The sequence below is a fragment of the Limulus polyphemus genome, unplaced genomic scaffold, assembly GCF_000517525.1.
Source record: "Limulus polyphemus unplaced genomic scaffold, Limulus_polyphemus-2.1.2 Scaffold3094, whole genome shotgun sequence".
NCBI lineage: Eukaryota > Metazoa > Arthropoda > Merostomata > Xiphosura > Limulidae > Limulus > Limulus polyphemus.
The window spans coordinates 65,260-86,570 of record NW_013668704.1 but is presented as its reverse complement, the minus strand read 5'-3'; the positions used below and the strand labels follow the sequence as shown (position 1 = coordinate 86,570).

The 21,311-nt window shown below is 30.3% G+C and overlaps 1 protein-coding gene across 7 annotated transcripts in view; it reads right to left on the bottom strand.

Annotated features, from left to right (window-relative positions):
- LOC106468641 (liprin-beta-1-like) overlaps positions 1-21,311 on the bottom strand; it is an 88,622-nt gene that overhangs the window by 3,381 nt on the left and 63,930 nt on the right. For 5 of the 7 annotated variants that reach the window (XM_013929071.2, XM_022396992.1, XM_013929069.2 and 2 more), the window contains 10 exons: positions 19,844-20,195; positions 17,976-18,144; positions 9,428-9,547; positions 8,361-8,511; positions 6,676-6,885; positions 6,195-6,320; positions 5,508-5,636; positions 3,792-3,980; positions 2,652-2,816; positions 1,527-1,583 (listed from right to left, as the gene is read on the bottom strand). In XM_013929071.2, coding sequence (XP_013784525.1) covers positions 1,527-1,583; positions 2,652-2,816; positions 3,792-3,980; positions 5,508-5,636; positions 6,195-6,320; positions 6,676-6,885; positions 8,361-8,511; positions 9,428-9,547; positions 17,976-18,144; positions 19,844-20,195 — 1,668 coding nt within the window. Of the gene's footprint in view, positions 1-1,526; positions 1,646-2,651; positions 2,817-3,791; positions 3,981-5,507; positions 5,637-6,194; positions 6,321-6,675; positions 6,886-8,360; positions 8,512-9,427; positions 9,548-17,975; positions 18,145-19,843; positions 20,196-21,311 lie in introns of those variants that run through there. The other 2 variants (XM_022396990.1, XM_022396991.1) reach the window with 2 other exon arrangements.

Below are 21,311 nucleotides of genomic sequence, written 5' to 3'. Positions count from 1 at the left end.
TAGCCAGATAGAATTTTTTATTTTCTTATCCACTAGCAAACTTTTCCAAATGATCTTTGTTTCCACTTTACACCTAAAAATGAAGTACTATGTTCAAATTTCATGTTTTTTTCCTAAAACATAATTTCATTAATATTATAGCCCTTAAAACAGTGCTTATTAGGCTTTGAGAAACATTTCAAAGATGTTTATTTTGTGACAAACCCACATCTATGTAACAGTCTCTCCTTTTTTCAAATAAGCAAGGCTGAAACAATAGTTAGTAATACTTTTTTGATTCAACACATTCTACTTGCCCTGACACCTATGAGAAAAAGATGACTCTACACTGCTAATTATATTGTCAAAACACAAATCATTACTTGAAGTCAAAATACAAATGGTCTTCAACACATGAAAGAAACTGATACAAGGAGAGATGATTTTCTAAATTATATGTATGCTATTCAAGCCAAAATAATTTTTTTTACAAATAACTAAAAAAAAGATGCATACCTGGTACCTTTCTTAACCAAATAATGATTTTGAATAATATTGACTAATATGAATTTTAAAAGTCACAGTTTAATTGCCAAAAGCTGGCAAAGTATTGAAAACCAAAAGGCTTAAAAATGAAGTTAATTGAAGATTGTTTTTCTATATTCCTCTTAATATATCCATTGTGGTTCAAATTTAAAAGTGTGTGAGAACAGCATTTCAGATTTATCTTTTGTTGTTGTCAAAGGAATATTTTGTTCAATACCATGCAGTTTAACCATGACTTTTAAAGTATTAAAATGTTAAGAATATGTTTTTGTAATTTAGGTGGATTTTTCTCCTTTAATACAAAAATTAAAAAAAACTTGTGACTTATCATTCCATTATTGTATGTTTTTCTTACATAATTTAAAAACACTTTCAGTTGTTTATTTGTTTGTATCATCATGTGAATTTTTGGTTGGAACTAAAATTATTCATCAATGCTGCAAAACTTCTTGTACATGTTCACCAACAAATCTCAAAGTTTTTCCAAATCTCACACACACTTCATCATCATGCATTGGTTCAAATGAAGTAACTTAACATTATCTTGACATCCCTGTTAAATACTTGGATTATATATTTATTCCTTATCATGTTAGTTTCATTATATCACTGCAGTTTTCACCAAAATAAACTTAACTGATGAATGCTAAACCTTCTAACAAAACTAGCTGCTGTAAAAAGTTAATGATATTTATATTTTCAATAAGAATACCTATAATTTCTTGTAAAAATGGTGTTCTCCTTTTTAAGTTTTTACAAATAAATTTAAACATGTAGTTATGCCTTACAAATGAAATACTAGCAAATATTGTTTCAATTTCCAGTGGTATAACAATAGCAACTAAAATGATGGCTAGCAATTTGTTAATTTGCTAAACTTCCAACCCTGGTAGCATTTGTGAAAAATTAGAAAAAAAATTATATGATATGATATTTTTTAATTACTTCACAAATATTGTGATAATAAACACTACTGGAGTTTGGATTATAAGCTTACTTACTGTTAAGGAAGATATATCTTTAGATACAGCACCAATTTCATGGGCAGTCTTCTGATCCTGTCTCACAATAAGAAGAACATTTGACATCTACTGTCAATTACCCCTAAGATCTTTTAGTACTGTATGAACAACATCTTAATATGAAATTGTACATAGAAAGCAGAAAAGTACAACTTGATAAATGAATAAGTTAGCAGTTGTTTACATAATAGTTTATACAATATTTTATTTAAGGTAACTGGGTGGCCATGACACAAAGAAACTATTTACTATTAGAATAAACATAAAGTTTAACTCTTAAATTACTGACTTATTTTTGTATCATTCACCATCAGCGAGATCCAAATATTGCACTCTTTTGTTTTGTCTGTTAAAACACTAAGTGTAAAGAACTGACCAATAAAACTGGATGGAATCACTCATCTTTAACCTAAAATACATAGGAGATTTTAGCAGTAATTAGAGATGAATTGCAATATTGCTAGTATTTTTATCTTTTTTTTTTGTGATCCATAAATTATTAAGGACCCTGTAACCAACAAAGTGATGAACCTATAAGCAACTTGGTGCAAGTTTATAACAACATTTTCAAAAGGGTCCATCAGGAATTAAATATTACCTTTAGCACTGACTGTTTATTACAGCAGGATGCTGTACAGGGGGCCTGTCCTACACAACAAATTATAGTGCTTTTCCAAATCACTACAGCAGAACACTACAGATGAGTATACCTTTGTAGTATAATTGTTTTCAGCACAAAGCTGTATAATGACTTATTTGTGGTGTGCCCACCATAGGGATCAAACCACAAATTCTAGCATTATGAGCTCTCAAGCTTACTACTGAGTCACTGTGGGCATAAATATGTGGAATAATGTTAAGAGACCAATCACTACACAAAATAAACCAAATACTACTAAAATTGTTACAGCAGGACATTATACATAACTAGTGTACAAAAATGTATGGAGAAGAAGTCTACACACAAAATAATCAAGAACTTCTAATGTTACAGCAGCAGAAAACTACACATAAATAAATCATTGAGCACCAATGTCAAGAGTATTGAACTATTACAGAAAAACACAACACATGATTTATAAAATGTATTTAACTACTCTTCACCTTGTGTTCCTGCTGACTAGTGGAGTCACCATTCCTATGACCAGACTCATTATCTAATGACTTAGGTGGTTTTTCAGGTATATCCATGGGACAAACATAATCTTCAAAAACCACCTCATTATTTTTTCGTTTCTTCTTCAGTGTGAAATGACCTCTTCGAACAGCCTGAAGTAATTAGAGAAACTGCTGTAACTTATTTAAACAAGATAAAAACAAAAATGGTATAGTTAACATAACAATTGATCTAATGAAGTTTATAGCAAACAGTACAGCAGAACTATCTGACAACATTTAAATATTATGTTAACTGTATTATGGCTGCAGAAAAAGTTACATACTGCAAAATTACTTACACCTGACCTTTATATATACATAAAAAAACAAGGGATAAAGTGTCATTAGACCTTGCATACAATTTTTTTTACATATATAACTATAAATTCAAAACAACTGTAAAATACGACATTTTTTTATAATAAAAATATCTATTGGATATGAATTCTCACAAATTAAACGTTACTGCCAGGTAACTACTATCCAATCATAACTAGTAGTAAAATGTTGTTTTCCAACATATTCCTCAAGTATTTACTCTTGAGTGCAAAACAAACAACTAAAATGTTTGAGATTAATCATGAAACTACCAAGATACTAATATTTTAAACTTCATGTAAGTGCATGAAAAAAAATCAAAAGGTTCACAAATGTCATTAGTGTAAATCATATCTCAAATATAGTGAATTAATACAAATGTAATATATAGCACAACATCACTAAGTGATAATACAAACCACAAATAACGAGAAGTGTGCCTGAATCAAGCAAACTCTTTTCTTACACAGTAATATTAGTGGTAAACAAAAATTATAGTTTCTGCTGACATATCCTTCATATTGTTAAAAACAGCATTATTTTTATCCACGTTTTTCTGGAAGGTTTGTATATGGTAGGTTTTACAAATATACATGGAGACTTTAAAATCAGGATAAATAATTACATGTTTTAAAGAGAATTTACATGAAATTTGGTCTACTAATACAATGAATTTAATTCTTGCACTGAAGATAAAGAAAAAATCACGTTTACCCATGAATCTTTAGTATTCAAAGAAATGTTCCATGATGAAACTTGTCTACTGACCTTGACTTTAGCACTGGGGGTTAATGGTACATAGCCTGCCTGTCCCTCAGCTTCTCGCTTTTTCTGCATCAACTCTAAACCAACTACTTGTCGAAAGTGTGTGATCAAGTGTCTCCTTAGCAACGTCTTGTTTGGGGGTATATTCAGGAGGGTTGCCAGTAGTTCTGCTGTGAAACGAGGTTCATAGACCTGAAGAATGAGAAGTATTTTGTGCATAAAGTACAAGTATATAGTAGTCCACCGTACTTTATGTAGAAAAAACATAATACAACATTTACTGCTTAATAAACAGGACTTCTTACTGTTAGCATGTTTGTTGACTGTGACAACTATAATGTTGACCTGTCATTATAAACAAGTTCACAACTATTCAACATCAATGTATAATTACTCAATACTTTATTAGTTAGGCATATTTAAATACAGAATAAGCAAAAACTAACTTACAGCTTTATCCACACTCTTTTAGTTCAGTAAGTTGAACACATACAAAAAAACAAGACTGTCAAATAAAATGCAATGTTTCATTCTTCTTTTTTAGCTGAAAATACCACTATTTATATAAAGTTATATTTGGAGATTAAAAATATTTTACAAGAGAAGTGATTTAACATTTTATCATGAAGAAGTGTGCTTTACAAAGTAACCTGTCTTGGCTGTGTTTTAGTCGACTAGTATTTTGTAAAACACAGTCACATTTCAATTATTATACATTATATATGTATGTAGACAAAGAAGTAAAACAAACAATTATCTCTTCTAGTTATGACCTTTGTACTCAGTCGCTGCTTGACATAGGTTGCAAAGCCTTTAAGAATTTTGCATGTGGAGGATATGAAACAAAATAATTTTTTTAGGTTTTATATATATATATTTGAAATAACCAAAAAAATCATAAATTACTATATCGATACCATAGAACTCAATTATAATTTATAAATTTTAGTAACTGGGCTGTAATTGGGTCTAAAAAAATATGAAATTTCGAGCAGACTAAAGACTCAACTACCTCTATGACGTTTGTATTGAAAGAAAGATATAACAGCTTTATATTTGAAAGTGGCTGAGAAAGCTACTAGGGGGACATTCTGAGCTTTTGATTGGATATTCGTGTCGTATATAGAAGTAAGTGTATACAAGGGAGCGTTTCCAAAAATGAAAAGATGTGGGCAGGGTGCCACTGTGTTTGATTTATTATATGAGCAATATCTTAGAAAATAGAAAAGATAAGATGTTCTTATTTTATATTCTAGCTTGTCAATATCAGTAATTTGAGTTTCTAATTCGTATGAAACTATAGACTTAGTACTTTGACTTCACAAACATCTAATTTGAACCAGTGCTGCATTCAACATACCACGTGACACACAAAAATCAATGTTTATCTGTTGCTTTTTTATATTTACTTTTAAATTAAGAAATTGAGTAATGTATAGTTCTAAAATTTGAATTATAATCTAAAGTTTGATACCAAACTTATTGACATAAGTTCATGAAATAGTAGTTCAATAAAATTTTGAATGCGAGTCAACAAATGAGATGACATGGCCTTTCACTCTTGACCCGTGTTACTTGTTTGAAATGTGTAACCTGAACAATTGAAGTTTGCTATACTGCCATAAACAATGTACTGACTTCATTGCTACAGTAAAATAAATATCTTTCAATCATTCTTAACATGATTTTTTAGCTCTGATAGTTTTTTAAAGGCCTTACCATTAAAGAACCATGTACACCACTTCCTCTAAGGTTAGGGGCATATTCTGACAAATCCACTGTCCGCAACCACTCCATCACTCTATGATTAGTCCAGAGAGCCACTTCACGTGAATCATAAGCCTTACTCTACGAATAAGAGAGGTTCTTTAATAGAAATAATGAAGAACAGCATGAAATCATATACAGTGGTATGTAGAAAATCCTATATGTCAATCTTGCAATTACAGTGAAACTAATTTATAGGCTTTTCTACTCCATATATTTTTAATTTGTTACGCTGTCATAGCAGAAATAAAACATTTTAACAGGTAAAAATCAGAAGTGTCAACTCATACTGTAATCAATAAATAACATATTTGTTACTTTTGTTCTTCTCTAACATATTATGATAAAAATCTTTAAAAAAAAAGCAAGTACAAAACTATGACAATATTGCACCACATATAACTACACATCTACACAAGTTATCATGGTTAACCTGAACATCTAAGGAAATATATGTTCCCTATTTTAACACCTTTCTACTGCTAAACAATATTTGGTATAAATTGTTAACCATGAGCAAACTTAACATTAAAATACTTGTCTCCAATATTCTGACAATGCATAGTCTCACTGACAGACTCCTCAATTTAGATACTTTTAAAGTTTAAATAATTATCAACATCATATCACTTTATTAACCTCATCAGGAAGAGAGCGACGTTTCAGACAGAAAGGTTCAAAGGAATTCTCTCGCAACACTTGAATACCCCGTTTTACACTGATGTGGTGTAGTTGGTTAAATACCTTCAAGTTAAACAAGTCCTCCTATGAAATGGAAAAACAGGTATGATTTTAATATATATGTAAAAAGTCCTACTCATGTGATCAACTATAACATTTTTTCTCATTGTTCATCATTCGAAAACATTCCTGGTTGATATGCATAAAGTTTATACAACCACATGCTTTTTTGAAACATTTTAACACAAATAGTCCAAACATAATATTTAATTTTCATCAAAACTTCAATACAATGAAAGAACACAAGCTTTTCTGAATAAAAAGCCAATTTTAATGAATGAAATGCATATAAATTCTCAATTTTGTTTAGACTTCAAAAGAAATGGACAATAAAATATTAGACAAAAAACGTATAATAGCATTATGATTAAAAACATACTACTGTAAGATGATGAAGCATACGACCATCAATTCTGGCTTCCAAGAATGTATCTTTGTACTGAGGAAGACCAATATCATCTAACCAACGAGTTACCCACTGGTAGTCAAGTTTCCCTGCAGCTTCTGTAAGATCACCACTCTTTGAGCCCAAGGATTGAAAAGCTAACTGGAGTTTCTTACGATGAAAGGGGTTTTTAATACCAAGTTCCTGTATAACAAAACAGACTGTCCTTACACTCCTTTTTTATTATTTTGTTCAGTGTAAAGTAATATTTTCTTTTTAATTATGCCATGTTTAAGATCAATTAAGATCAATGTTTTAAAGGTTTATATTTGGATTAATTTCAATACCACAAGCTCTTTCATTCTATCATTCTTAATGTTTTATATCTTGTTACTAAGACCAATGTCTTTAAAGGTTTTTATTTAGATTAATGTTGATACAATAAGCTATTTGATTGTATCAAACTTAATTGAATGTGCATGGAGTCAGTCCACAGTACCACTCCAATAGCGGAGAAGTAATGTTAACTATAATCAATTGATGAAGCACATCTTCATGAACTGTGTCAAGCTTTTAGTAAATAATAAAAGTCTGCCGTACATAAAAAATCACGTGTTAATAAAGTTTTTGTACTAAAGATATGTCTGTGAAATGACAAAGTCGGTCTCAATGACACACTGACCAGTCAGAGTGCAAGGTGTTGTTCATGTGAAGAATACGAATACTTTTATCCATTGTGCAGTTTGCAAATTGCATATGTGTAACCTCTATAATATCGAAAATGCATATCTGAAGAGTTTTTTTCAGAATTCCTGTATGCTGTGACTGCTATTTTCTCTTCTCTAACATGACTTGTTGTGAAATCATCTATGTAGGGTAGCATGAAAAGTAGAAAACTCTGACATCATATGCATAATACCATGTTGAATGGAAGTCTGTACAAGGTTGGGAGCATGCACATAAAGTTAATATTTTAGTATTTAGTTAGTATTTTAAAACCAATACTTTAATGGCTTTTATTTAGATTACTTTCAATACTATAAGCTATTTGACTGTATCTAGCTTAATATTTTATATCTTTTTTTTAGTAAGACCAATATTTTTATACGTTTTTATTTAGATTAATATCAATACAATAGGGTAAAAATGTATAAAAATATTGGTCTTACTAACAAAAAGATATAAAATATTAAGCTAGATACAGTCAAATACCCTATTGTATTGATATTAATCTAAATAAAAATGTATAAAAATATTGGTCTTACTAACAAAAAGATATAAAATATTAAGCTAGATACAGTCAAATATTTAGATTAATATCAATACAATAGGGTATTTGACTGTAACAAGCTTAACATTTTATACGTGTTTACTAAGACCGATTATTTTATAGGTTTTTATTTAGATTAATATTAATACAATAAGCTTTTCGACTGTTTCATATCTGTTTTTTATCTTTTATATCTATTTACTAAGACCAATGTCTTTAAAGGTTTTTATTTAAATTAGTTTCAATACAATAAGCTTTTGGACTGTATCAAATTTAATATCGTAAATCTTATCTTTTTACTAAGAACAATATTTTTATTAAAGGTTTAAATTTGGATTGATTTCAACTCATGCATATGAAGCTCTAAATTAAAACTCATTTTTGCTAAAATGAAACATCCCAGTTTTACCTTTTCAAGGTCATGTTGTGATGCCTTTAAGAGATGGTCCCCATTTTTAACCCAACGTTTACACTCATTAACATACATATTAAGTCCAATTCTATGTAGCCAATTAGCAACCATATCCGTGTCCCACTGAGCAAAAGGTATATCTGGGGCACTAAAATAAGCAAAAAAAGACATAATGTCAGAAAAAAATCAACCTGCTATACTAATATGAACGAAAACAGATTTAGTTTTACATGTTGGTTTAACTTTAAAAGTAATTTCAAAAAAGCACAGCCACTGTTAAAGAAACAAAACGCATTTGAACTTTATGAAAGTACATAGAAACAAGACAGAAAGATAAGTAAATATAAAACAAACCTAAACATGAATGAGAAGTGTAATTAATTGATGAAATCTACATTCAAACAAGATAAGTATTTCATTACATCAGTCCTAGGAATTTCTATTATTAATATTTGAAACCTGAAGAACACTACATAGTACTCAAAATTGGTTCAATGGAAATTGCCAAACCACCACAGTACTAATGAGTTATTATTTTTCCCACTATTTTATGCAAGGTTTACAATAATTTTTGTTGAAAAATATTAATTAAAAAACTTGTTTTTATTACAAAAGTTATGGTTTTATTAGATTTAAAAAGTTTTGAGATTTTTCACTAAAAATACGTGCCTACTCACAAAAATCTGAAAAAAGAGTGACAAGTCTGAGAGAATCTTTGTGCTTTCCAAATCATTTTTGAATCTTTAATAACTACATTTTTATTGGTAAAGTAGATTTCACTTATTTGATACGAGTTTTTGCTCTGAGTATTAGTTTTTTTGGTCTAAAAAACAAAACAATCACATTTCTGTAACGCTGCACACTGATAATAAGTTAATGGATGGAAATTTTATTTTACTAATCTTTAAAAAATAACAGAAATAATGAAGATATACAATGCTTTACACTTTTATTACATGTTGAAATGTTTAACTAACTTACTATACTGTAAAATCATCTCCAACTTTTAAAAACAATTCATTTATAGAATTGGACACTGTTTTAAAAACTACAGATATATTTACATTTTCTCTGGCCCCGTTCCTTCTGACCAGCCAAGACGAGGTCCTGCGGTTGCTCTCAGTCTATTTCGAGAGAAATCTCCACCAACCAAATCCATACTCTGGGAACCAGAACGTTTCAATCTAGATATTAAAAGAGCAGATGAACAAAGCTGAAATAATTACTTTGATAACATGGAGACAATTTCCACACAGCATCTGTAAATTCAAACTAACATTTTTCAGTTGCTGTCACAGTTAGTAACTTAGAAGATCACCTAAGTCTAATTATTAGTTAACTTATATCTTATATTTTGACTGTTAATCCTCAGAAGTACTGTAAGTGGCAGTAGGAGCTAGGGCTTGATCCCAGTCTTCTTGTAAGAGAGGGAGATTTGTTATCCATTCATCCAGGCTTTCATCTCCATTGGAACTTGAATCAGCTGTTTGAATGGTTTCAAATATGGGTATCCATGTTTGGTTGACTTCTGTGCTTGGTTATCCAACTGTGTTATCAGTTAGGTGGATGTGGAAAGCTTCTTGTATCTTTCCTTTTTTATGTGTGGTTAATATCAAATTATTTTTATTTTATTCCATTTTATTGTATGGTATTCTTCTCTAGCATTATGGACTATTGCAGATAGGTTACTATGTGTTAGTTATGTTCCTGAATTCTAACAGTTGTTGATCTTATTTTCCAGTGTGCCGGTGTCCACATTCACAAGCAATCTTGTAACTAGTGTTTTGACTCTACATTGTGATATTAGGTGATCTGATTTGTTATATGGCCACACATACTATAGATATGATTCAAGAATTCATGAACCACCTGAACATAATATCCAGTGATACAATTCACAATAAAAACTGAAGACAAACTCACATGGTTACCAAGGTGTATAACTTGTATACCACCAGAAACCCACAACTACAGATCAAACCACCCCAACAGTGTTACAACTATAGATCAAACTGCCCCAACAGTGTTACAACTATAGACCAAACCACCTCAACAGTGTTACAACTATAGATCAAACTGCACCAACAGTGTTACAACTATAGATCAAACCACCCCAACAGTGTTACAACTGTAGATCAAACCACCTCAACAGTGTTACAACTATAGATCAAACTGCCCCAACAGTGTTACAACTATAGACCAAACCACCTCAACAGTGTTACAACTATAGATCAAACCACCCCAACAGAGTTAAAACTATAGATCAAACTGCCCCAACAGAGTTACAACTATAGATCAAACCACCCCAACAGTGTTACAACTATAGATCAAACTGCCCCAACAGTGTTACAACTATAGATCAAACTGCCCCAACAGTGTTAGAATGGTCACAAAGGCTGCTTAATCTCCAGGATGAACAAGATTTGTAATATATAAAATGCTAAGAAGAATGAAGCAAAACACATCACTGCAACCTTCCTTAACAACGGATATCTTAATCACTTGATAAACAAGAAGAAAATTACAAACACACAACCATATATTCCAGTGTCAATGGTCTCTATAAAAACATTTAGAGAATAAGCAAACAATATAAAATGAGTATTCTACACACAGTATAATCACAGTTAATACACAACAAAGCATTTAAAAACCGAACGAAGAACAGAATTCATGAATCACCCAAAAAGGATATCTAGCAATATGAATGACAATAAAATTTGATGTTTTACAAATTTGTTAGTTATTGAAATGCATAACAAACTTGGGGTATCTTGCAATTATAAAAAAATTACAGGATGAAAAACTATTTTAATTTTAAAGACTGTTAGGTATGTTTACATTTTTTGTTTCTTCTGTTCAGTTAAGACAAGATCCTACTACTGCTCTCAAACTATTTTGATAAAAATCTCCACAAATCTTAACAAAAACATGATAGATAAACCACATTGTGCAAGACTGATCTACCTGCAATAGCCCATCATGTTAAGGAAGAAAACCACAAAGTCAAATAAAATGGAATATCAACCAAATGAGAAAAAGATAGATAAAAGAAGCCTTCTACATTCAACTAACTGATAACACAGTCAACCTAGCATAGAAATCAGCTAAAAATGGATACTAATTTTGAAATTATAGAAATAGCTAGTTCATTAAATGGGAGAGATAGAGAGAGAGCCCAGCGAGTGGATAGATACTCCTTTCTAACAAGAAGACACAGAATTATATCCCGGCTCCTACCTTTACATACAGTCCTTCCCAAGACTTTGTTGAAGATGACAGTAAAATAATGACATGAAAAGTAAGAGATAAACTAATTAGCAATTAGTATCTAGCAAGAATAATAATAACAAAATAGTAACTAATTAGTAATTAGATTTGGTAATCTTATCTTATAGGCAACTAATCATGACGATGGCTGATCGCCAATTATCACAACTTTAGGTATATAATTGATATTTTTCCATTTTAGGCTTTCATAAAGCTATCAAAAAGAGAAATAGAAGAAGCAATGTATTAACATAATAATAATGATTTTCCTATATATATATATTTAGTGTTATAAACTTGAATAGAATGTTTATTTTTGACTCTCATTATAAAATAAGTTTTAAAGGAAATTATTGTAAAAGAAAAGCTGAATTTTACATATTTTCTGTACCAGTACATGAGTAAACAGTTCACCTAATTTTTATAACAAACCTACACAATCCTAGCATCAATAACAAACCTACACAATCCTAGCATCAATAACAAACCTATACAATCACAGCATCAATAACAAACCTATACAATTCGAACTTCAGTGTAATAAGAAACTTACATAGTTCTAACTTAATGTCAATAAGAAACTTACATAGTTCCAACATTAATAACAAATACACAGATTTAGGAAAACCAATAATAAATCTACATATCAACATCAATAACAAACCTACACAGTTCCAGTATTAACTCTCTTTATACAGGTTTGGTCACTTTCACCAACTTTGTAACCACTATTCATGATGTTAGAAAAACACGTAGGTTCAAGAAGTTTTGAAAAAAATGAATAAAACCCTATACCTCAAGTGCTTTCGAAAGGTGGACCTTTCATCTTCAGGCAAACTGGCAAACCATTCCCAGTATGCTCCTGAAGAAGAAAGGTCCACTTTTCAAAAACATACAGGTTATAGGGTTTTTATTCATTTGTAACCACTATGAAACTATACAACTATAACTTTTAATGTTGTAAGTGTATCTTCACAAAATTTGGCAACTGTTTAATAAACATTACAAGTCTTTTGTACATAACAAACTAGATATTTTAATTAAGTATTTTTACTATAGATTTGTAAATGAACTTATGGAGTCAGAGTCTGACTCAGATTTTGATTTAACAATGTTTTTCATCTTGCAGTTTTTAAATTTTATTTACATATCCTCTAGAACCTCCTAAATGGATATCACAAGGTTTTTTTTTTCAGTACAACTTTATATTTAATGTTATTTTCTAATAAAATATTTGGACTCAGTCCATTTTGCTGACCTTGTAACCATCACGTAACTGAAAAACATGAAGCATAAGTTGCCCCCATTTTTCTCTACAATGACTGCATGCTGTAACAGAATCACACACTATTTATTTTTACAGCCATTAAAACTAACAGTTAGTTTTATTTCTTTACAGTTCAACTTAGATCTTCTAAGACTACAGTGATAGCTATTTATTGCACTGGACAGCATTATTTAAACAATGGATCCACTTACTAGTTTGCTTGTATCAATTCACACAACCTTGCTCACACTTGGCATGTGCTATCACTGATCATGAGTATTTTGTTTATTTAATTGCATTTAAGTTTTCTTACTTAAACCTACAAGTTTTTAATTTTTACAGTTTAGTTACTCTTATAGGAATAAGTAAAAAAATATACTTACAAACAAAACAAATTTAGTACTTGCATCTGAATTTTTTCTTTTTCAAGCTTTTGTATTCACACAATAGAAGTCAATATCAAAGCTTAGCCCCTAATTCTTAGTAACAATAATGTGGTCTTGGAATTTTTCGTCTTCTTAAATTCAAATATGTAACTTATATTATAAAATATTGCCACATATGTAAAATAGGATGTCCTAAAACTACTATAATTTATCTAAATAACCTAGAAATGGCTTAAGTAATTCCCATATCTGGTTAAGCAGAGCTCCAACAGTAGCAAACAAAGAAAACAATGCCAAAATGTTCAATTCTGCTTATTACAAGGGCTTGAAAACCCACAGTTATCAGTAAATTGAAATCTTCTACTCACTACAAATAATACAACAGCAAATGTCAGAGATAATTTATGACAATTTTTGAAGGCAGGATGTTCTACATGGGTCATGGAATCTGGCCTTCAGTTTATTTTTTATATCTCCATAAACCAAAAAGTATAGACACTATAAGTTAACATTTTAGCTCTGGGATATCTAACCTATAAGCATGTACTTCATTGGAAATTTGAAAATGTTATAGGCATGGAAAGAAATCTAAATTGGGCAAGTTGGAGCAAAGAACTTGTTATGTGATATAGAATAAAGAAGATTGAGAATTTATTTAAATACTTCTTTTTAAAATTAAAATATTAAATGTTATACAAGAATAAAGTTTGAATTATAAACTATTTTTATGCCAATTTTATTGACATGCAGTAATAATAAAATTGTTCAATTAACTTTCAAAAACAACCCTGTAAAACAAAATGGCATGCACACTTTGACCCACCCATATTTAGAGGGTTAATACCAAACATACAAAGGTTCAACATCAAAGTTCCAATACCAATAACAAACCTACATATTCCAACATTAATACCAAATAAACACAATAGCATTTTTTCGAAAGAGCTCGTAAGCTAACTCTCATTTTTCACAAACAAGGCTGCTCATTGCTTATCTTAAACACAATTCAATTCTATGGGAAATTCAACAATATTTTTAATACAGATTTATGTGTTAAGAAGTTTAAATAGTATCATGATTTTCTACAAAGTTTCATGTCTACACTTTAATTCCTTCAGATATTGTTTAGGGTAATAGTGAACTAGCATTGGTTTTACCCCCCATTAGTTTAAGTTCTTATTATATACAGTTAATATTAACTATATAATGTTTCCATACATAGTATGAAATGTTATTAGCTTAGTTAAAATAGTGTTTGATAATTACTTTCCTTGCTACATTAATGAATGTTGTAACATTCCTTTCTAAGTATTATAATTTTTATTGAATTTTCTACATGTTTATTGCATTTCCTTTTTTGGCTTTTAAAGAAGATTTAATACTATAAATTATTTACTGTAGCTAGCTCTATTTTTAAATATCAGAGATTAGTTTAAAAAAGACTGACAATGTTAGACATACCAAATAGTATGTTTAACGTGTTGTTTTCTTTGTATTACATTTAACGTTGTTATATTTCAATGGACAGTTCAGGTATTACTTTATTTTCTTATTTATCATTTTATATTTCCATAAACATTAGTTTTTGGTTGTACTATACAAAAATTACTGCAACTACTTCAACACATTAGATAGTAGGTATGGCTTAATGATTTTTCCTTGGTCAAAAGATGTGTGAGGGAGAGTTGGAGAAACATCGGACATGTTGTACTAAGTTGATTCTTAGTTTCATTCTAAACAGATATCTTGCTCTGATCAGAAGTTATTAATTATCAAACCTATATAGTTCCAACATTAATAATAAACATAAATAGTTTTAGCATCAATACCAAACCTACATAATTCCAACATTAATAATAAACATAAATAGTTTTAGCATCAATACCAAACCTATATAATTCCAACATTAATAATAAAAATAAATAGTTTTAGCATCAATACCAAACCTACATAATTACAGCATTAATAATAAACATAAGTTTATGTTTATTATTAATGCTGTAATTATGTAGGTTTGGTATTGATGCTAAAACTAGTTTTATCATCAATACCAAACCTACATAATTACAGCATTAATAAAAAACACATTGTTCTAAAATTAATAACAAATGTACATAGTTTAAACACCACTAACAAACTTACATAGTTACAACACCATTAACAAACCTGCATAGTTCTAACAGCAATAATAAACTCACATGGTTCAAACATCAATGATAAGCCTACACAGTTCTAACATAACACACAAGCCTAGGTAATTCTAAGATTAACAACAAACTTACATGATTTTAATGTGAATAATGAGCATACACAGCTCCAGCATTAATAATGAGCCTAAACAGCTCTAATATAAAACACAAGCCTATGTAGTTCTAACGTTAATAACAAACCTACGTTCATACCTTATGAATAACTAACACAAACAGCTCCAACTAGAATAAGAGGTTACCCAGATGTAACACAAAACACAAGCCTACATAGATTTACAGCATCAATAACAAAATACAGATTGTGTAGCCAAAACACACTGACAGAAAAACAGTATGAGTACACAACTTGAAAAGAGGCACAAAAGTGAAATTTTGTTAGTTTATAGTCACCCTCTCACAAATCCTTCACTGCTACTCATCTTCAGCTCCACTAACTACAGTAGTCAATTGTTATGACAATCCTTTATTGAGTATGTCTATGTCAAGCAGACTGGAAGTATTCTCAGGTCTTACTGCAGTTTTGTTTCATATGTTAGATCTTTATTTAACTTGACAAACTTATAACTGTCTTATAATGTTTATAACTACACTTTACTAATATAATGTTTACTTAGAACTATTTGAGTCAAATTTTACAGTACTTTCATCAGTAATTTTGACTGTTAAAAAGTTTTATATCCTCCATGAAATAAGTAACAAGTTTTACTTTCCAAACCTGCAATCATATAAAGATGACAAATCTAAACCACATGTACTAATATGGTTCACATTGAATAAACAGTTATCAGATTAAGGTAATGCTGGACAACCACTCTAGTTGCTTAAGAAATATTCAGAAAGAAGACAGAAACATACTGAGCTGCAATTTTAAAACAAGTGAAATTCTAAAGTTCATAAAAGATATTTTAGTAATAGTATCACCAGATTTGTTTAGAAAAGTTTTTTTCCATGTTGAGAAGAACTATGTTTATTATATTGGAAAATTGTTTGGCAATGCATTGTGGAAAATCTTGTTAACATTTTATTCATTAAACTTTTTAAATAAATATAATTCATCTTAGACCTTTTTCCAATACTGAAAATATATTTTTTATAGGTACTTACCTCCTCTCACATATATAGCTATTCTCGTTCAGTGCTGCCCTCTATATACAACAAACATTTTGCTTGCCACAAGTCTTGCCCTCCCATGTACCCCACAATTATCATGGTTCAACTGCTTCTTGTATGCAACAACTCTGCACCAATAGGAATGCAACACACCTTCCTGATGCATGTGACTCCCTCTATTCAATTCTACTGAACTATCACTTTGAGTTTATGCAAAAAAGGAAGTACCAGTTTCCAGTGAGGAGGAAGGATGGGAAGTGTGAGAGGAGGTAACTAACTATTGGAAATATATTTTCAGTATAGGAAAACTGTAACTTCTAATATGATACATTGAAGAGGTGGAGGGACTGGTGCAAGGGATAAAAAGAAACACCCTTCGAAAGCATCCAAAGAACACCTTTTATTGATGATGGAGGAGCATAACCAAAAGGGAGAGAAAATGGTTGGATTGAAATCGAATCACACGATATCATAATCTCAATCCCATTGAAGAGAAGCTGTAGATGAATCCTCTACAGACAGTAATGTGGGGGAAAGTGAAACTGGATGTGCTCCAAGATGTAGAGTGGCTAGAACTTGATGGACCTAATGAGAAGTGATAGTTTGGTATAATTGAATAAAGGGAGTCACATGCATCAGGAAGGTGTGTTGCACTCCTATTGGTGGAGGGTTGTCGTATAATGACTTGCATGCGAGATGCAGTTGAACCACAATAATCGCAAGGTACGTGGGAGGGCAAGGCTTGTGGCGTGCGAAAAAAAATTTTCATATAAAGGACAGCACTGAACAAGAATAGCTGTATTCATGAGTGCAGGTAATGTACCTTATCAGAATGAAGAACCTTGGAATAACCTGGAAATAATTTACATTGTTTAAGAATTATTAAATCAATGTTTTCATTCTGTTCTTCTGAAAATGAATAAAATCTCCCTTCCATACCTAACAAACTTATTTTTGAACAATGGATTTATTTTTTAAGAAATTTTAGACTTATAATATAACTCAAATCATTCAAAGTAACCTACTAAAGGAAGCAAAAGGCTAAGAGGGCTTTTGAAAATTATTTCGGCTAAATGCAACTCTCACTCTTTGAATGCTGAAGTTATCACCAGATAAAATTATCTAACATGACACAATTTATGTATAACTTCAAGAAGTTATGATTTTAAGGATCAGTTCTATTAATCTAATACCACTGACTATGAAGCATAAGCAGATGCTCATCCAAAAAAATGCCTGGTCTCACTTTGAATACATAATACATAAGAAAATAAAATGTTCTTGGATTAGTAATTTTAAAACTAGATTTTTTATTTTCTGTTTTTTATTTCTATATGTATATAATTAACATTTTATTAACAATCCTTACTTTCCAAAAATTTTCTTAATGCCTTTTCTTTCCTTGGGTTCAGATTTACTGGAAGTATTGGGGCTGCCTTGGGGTAAGGATAACATGGACTGAGGAGATTCTCTACTTCTTGATAAGGTTGACCGAGGTGTTTCTCTACCATTGGGGTGTACGGCATACTCTGGAAGGGCTAGAAAAACAATAACAGTACCATTTGTGCAATGAAACAATAAAAAGAAAAAGAGGTTGAAAATAACAATTGTGCTATTTTAAATCTATTTTCTATTTTAAATCATGCATAGCCCCCCCTTTTTTGTTAATATTCCTTATCGTGGGCCTTGTTTGATTTATGAATTAGTTCTTGGTGTGAGCAAGCATTTAAATTCTAATAAATGGGCTACTTGTGCTTTGTTCACTGCTGGTATCAAACCCCAATTTTTTCATTATAAGCCCTCATGCTTGCTTATGAAACACCAAAGGGGGAATATCTAGTAAACATTTTCCTACATTGAATCTTGTATTATTAAACTCTAAAAGTAAGAAACTAATGAAATTTATTTAAAAATTTGAAGGCACACCCAAAAACTCAATATTCTTCATAACATCAGAATCGAAACATTTTCATTTTGAAAAGTTTTTTAAAAACAATAGGTGCAAAAAAATAACCAAGGAAGACTAATTTCTAGATTATGCACTAAGTAATAATCCCAATAAAAAAACGTTTCTATATTAAACATTCTTACCATGCAAAAAAAGTTTGAGAGATGTGGCATGCATCATGCATAAACAGAAAATGCATTGTTGTCATGGGACCAAAGACAAGTTTTACTTTACTGCCAGATCTAGATATATTTTTAACCAGATTAAGTTTGTTTAATATCTTGCTCTCTGCATGATTATTATTACATTCTTTTGACAAAATGTTATGCAATTAAAAGAATTATTAGAAAATCATTCTTTCCTATAAAGTCAACTATCTAATATGTTTTTACTCTTTGTGAAACAAGGTTTTTTCACATATTACCATCATATTCTAATATTCGTGAATTATAACATCTGTGTAATTGTTATGTGTGGTCCTAAAAGCACTAAATTATTATCTCTAATGTGAATGATATAAAATATTTGACACTGTTTCACAACACACCATAGTACTATGAAAACAATTTTTAAAAATCTCCAATATTTCTTAATGTTCCACAAAATCATAGACTGGCAACCTGAAATCTACACATGAAAACAGTACAAGCACTGAACTATTTCAGTTAGGCAACTTATTAATCAACACATTTCTTCTACTGTAGCAGTGAACTGCTGATATCATCCTAAAAGCTGCTCTATCTCACCAAGCCATTAAAAACTTTAAAATATTTCTGCATCTTGAAAACTTAATTGATGAAAGATTTTTTGATATATAATGGAACAGAAAAAAAAAATACCAGAGAAGATACAGGTAAGAGTGGAGATATGAATATCAATGTAATCAATATAATCTTCCACACATACTGGTGACAATATAAGGAAATATTAGTACCTCTCTATTAAATCTGACAGTGTGGCAATACTAAGTACATGTAATTATTTGTGAAAAAAAGATGCAATCACATGTGAAAACCTTACATGACAGTGTGAAGTATTTTAATACATTACTAGTACATATAAAACTTTTGAAATTGTCTTGTGCTTTTTCTACACCCAATTACACTTGAAACATACTTGGTTTTAAAAAGTGTGTTCAAGTTAATATTATATTGGTTGCATGGGATTAAAAAATGCTGTTTTAATCATAAAACTTATATTTGCATATAGTCACCATGACAACAAAGCACCAGGAAAACATGCATTTTGATAGGAAAGGGTGCTCAAACCAAAAATTAAAGAACCATCACCTAATTCAGGTGCACTGGAGCTGCGTTTCCCATTTTTTAACTTAAAAAACCCTTTACCAAACGAAACCCCTGAGCTTTTGGTGCGAGGAGATCGGAAGTTATCCAGACTAGGATGCTGAAAACTCTGTGGTGTAGACGAGGGATCAATACTTGGGGACACTGAGCTAGGGGTAGTAGTAGAAGTAACAGTAGCAGGAGAAGTTTTTGTTGTCTCAGGAGATGATGGCTGTGGTTCCGAGGGAGTTGATGCATCCACTTGATGTAGTCGTAGCTGTTGATGGATCTGCTGTAAGACCTGTGCTCCGTGTTGTCGAGGGATGGTTCCATAATGTCTCTTGGAAGGTGGGGTTTGCTGCAAATAATTTAATATCAATACACTATTTTGTTTATTTGTTGCTTCTATTAATAACATTCATTATACTAGTTAGTATATCAAATTTTATTTCCATTTGTTATTTATTATTATACTTATATTATAAAGATTGTTTTAAATTGTTAGTATAGAATTTGTATTTAGAACTAACCTAAATCTCATAAGTGGTAGAACCTCATAAGATAAAACAGGGCTGATGGCCAAAATATTACTAACAGCGAGGGTACCCAACTGATGAAACAGTTTATCATTTAAATTTTAAATTGTAACATATGACTGCATTAACTTTTTTTGCCAAACTACAAGAAACTTATATAGTAAAAGGGTAATAAGTAGCATCTAGTTTTAGTTTACTTTTTCTATACCTTTTTATATTATGAAATTTATAAAACTCTTTTAAAAGACACTGAATTAAATAAAACAACCATTCAAAATACTTCCTTCTGTTAGAATTTCAAAGTTTTTAGTATTCATCAGAAACATCCATTTTATATGTACAATAAGTTTTAAATTTAATTGACATTGTTAATTGTTAACACATTTCTTTTGTCAACTGTAACTAGTTGCTGCTATAAATAAAAAAACATGGCTAAAACTGACAAAGATTTATTTAAGACCTACAACCAAACTTGTTACAATGACATCAGGTCATGCTAGGCAACAATATTCTTGGTGGAGATCAATTTACATCTAATAAATAGCTTCTTTTCAATAAATAATAAGTTCTTTTACTTATCTCTTGTTTGAATATGAAAAATTAACAATAATATTCAATCTTGATAAAAGAGTTAGCACAAAGGATCACATATAAAGTGTAATAAACTTAAAATAACACCCAAAACTCAAGTGCTTTCGAATAGTTGACTATTCTTCTTCTGTTCTCCTGAAGAAGAATAGTCAACAATTCGAAAGCATTCGAATTTTGGGTCTTATTTTAAGTTTATTACACAATAATATTCAATATACCGTATTTTTCTTAATATAAGATGCACCCTTATTTTGAAGACAAAGTTTTGGGGAAAAAAAGCTACAGTACACGTTTGAAAGATTTTTATTGAACAAAAATTCAATTTGATACTTTAAAAATTAGTATAT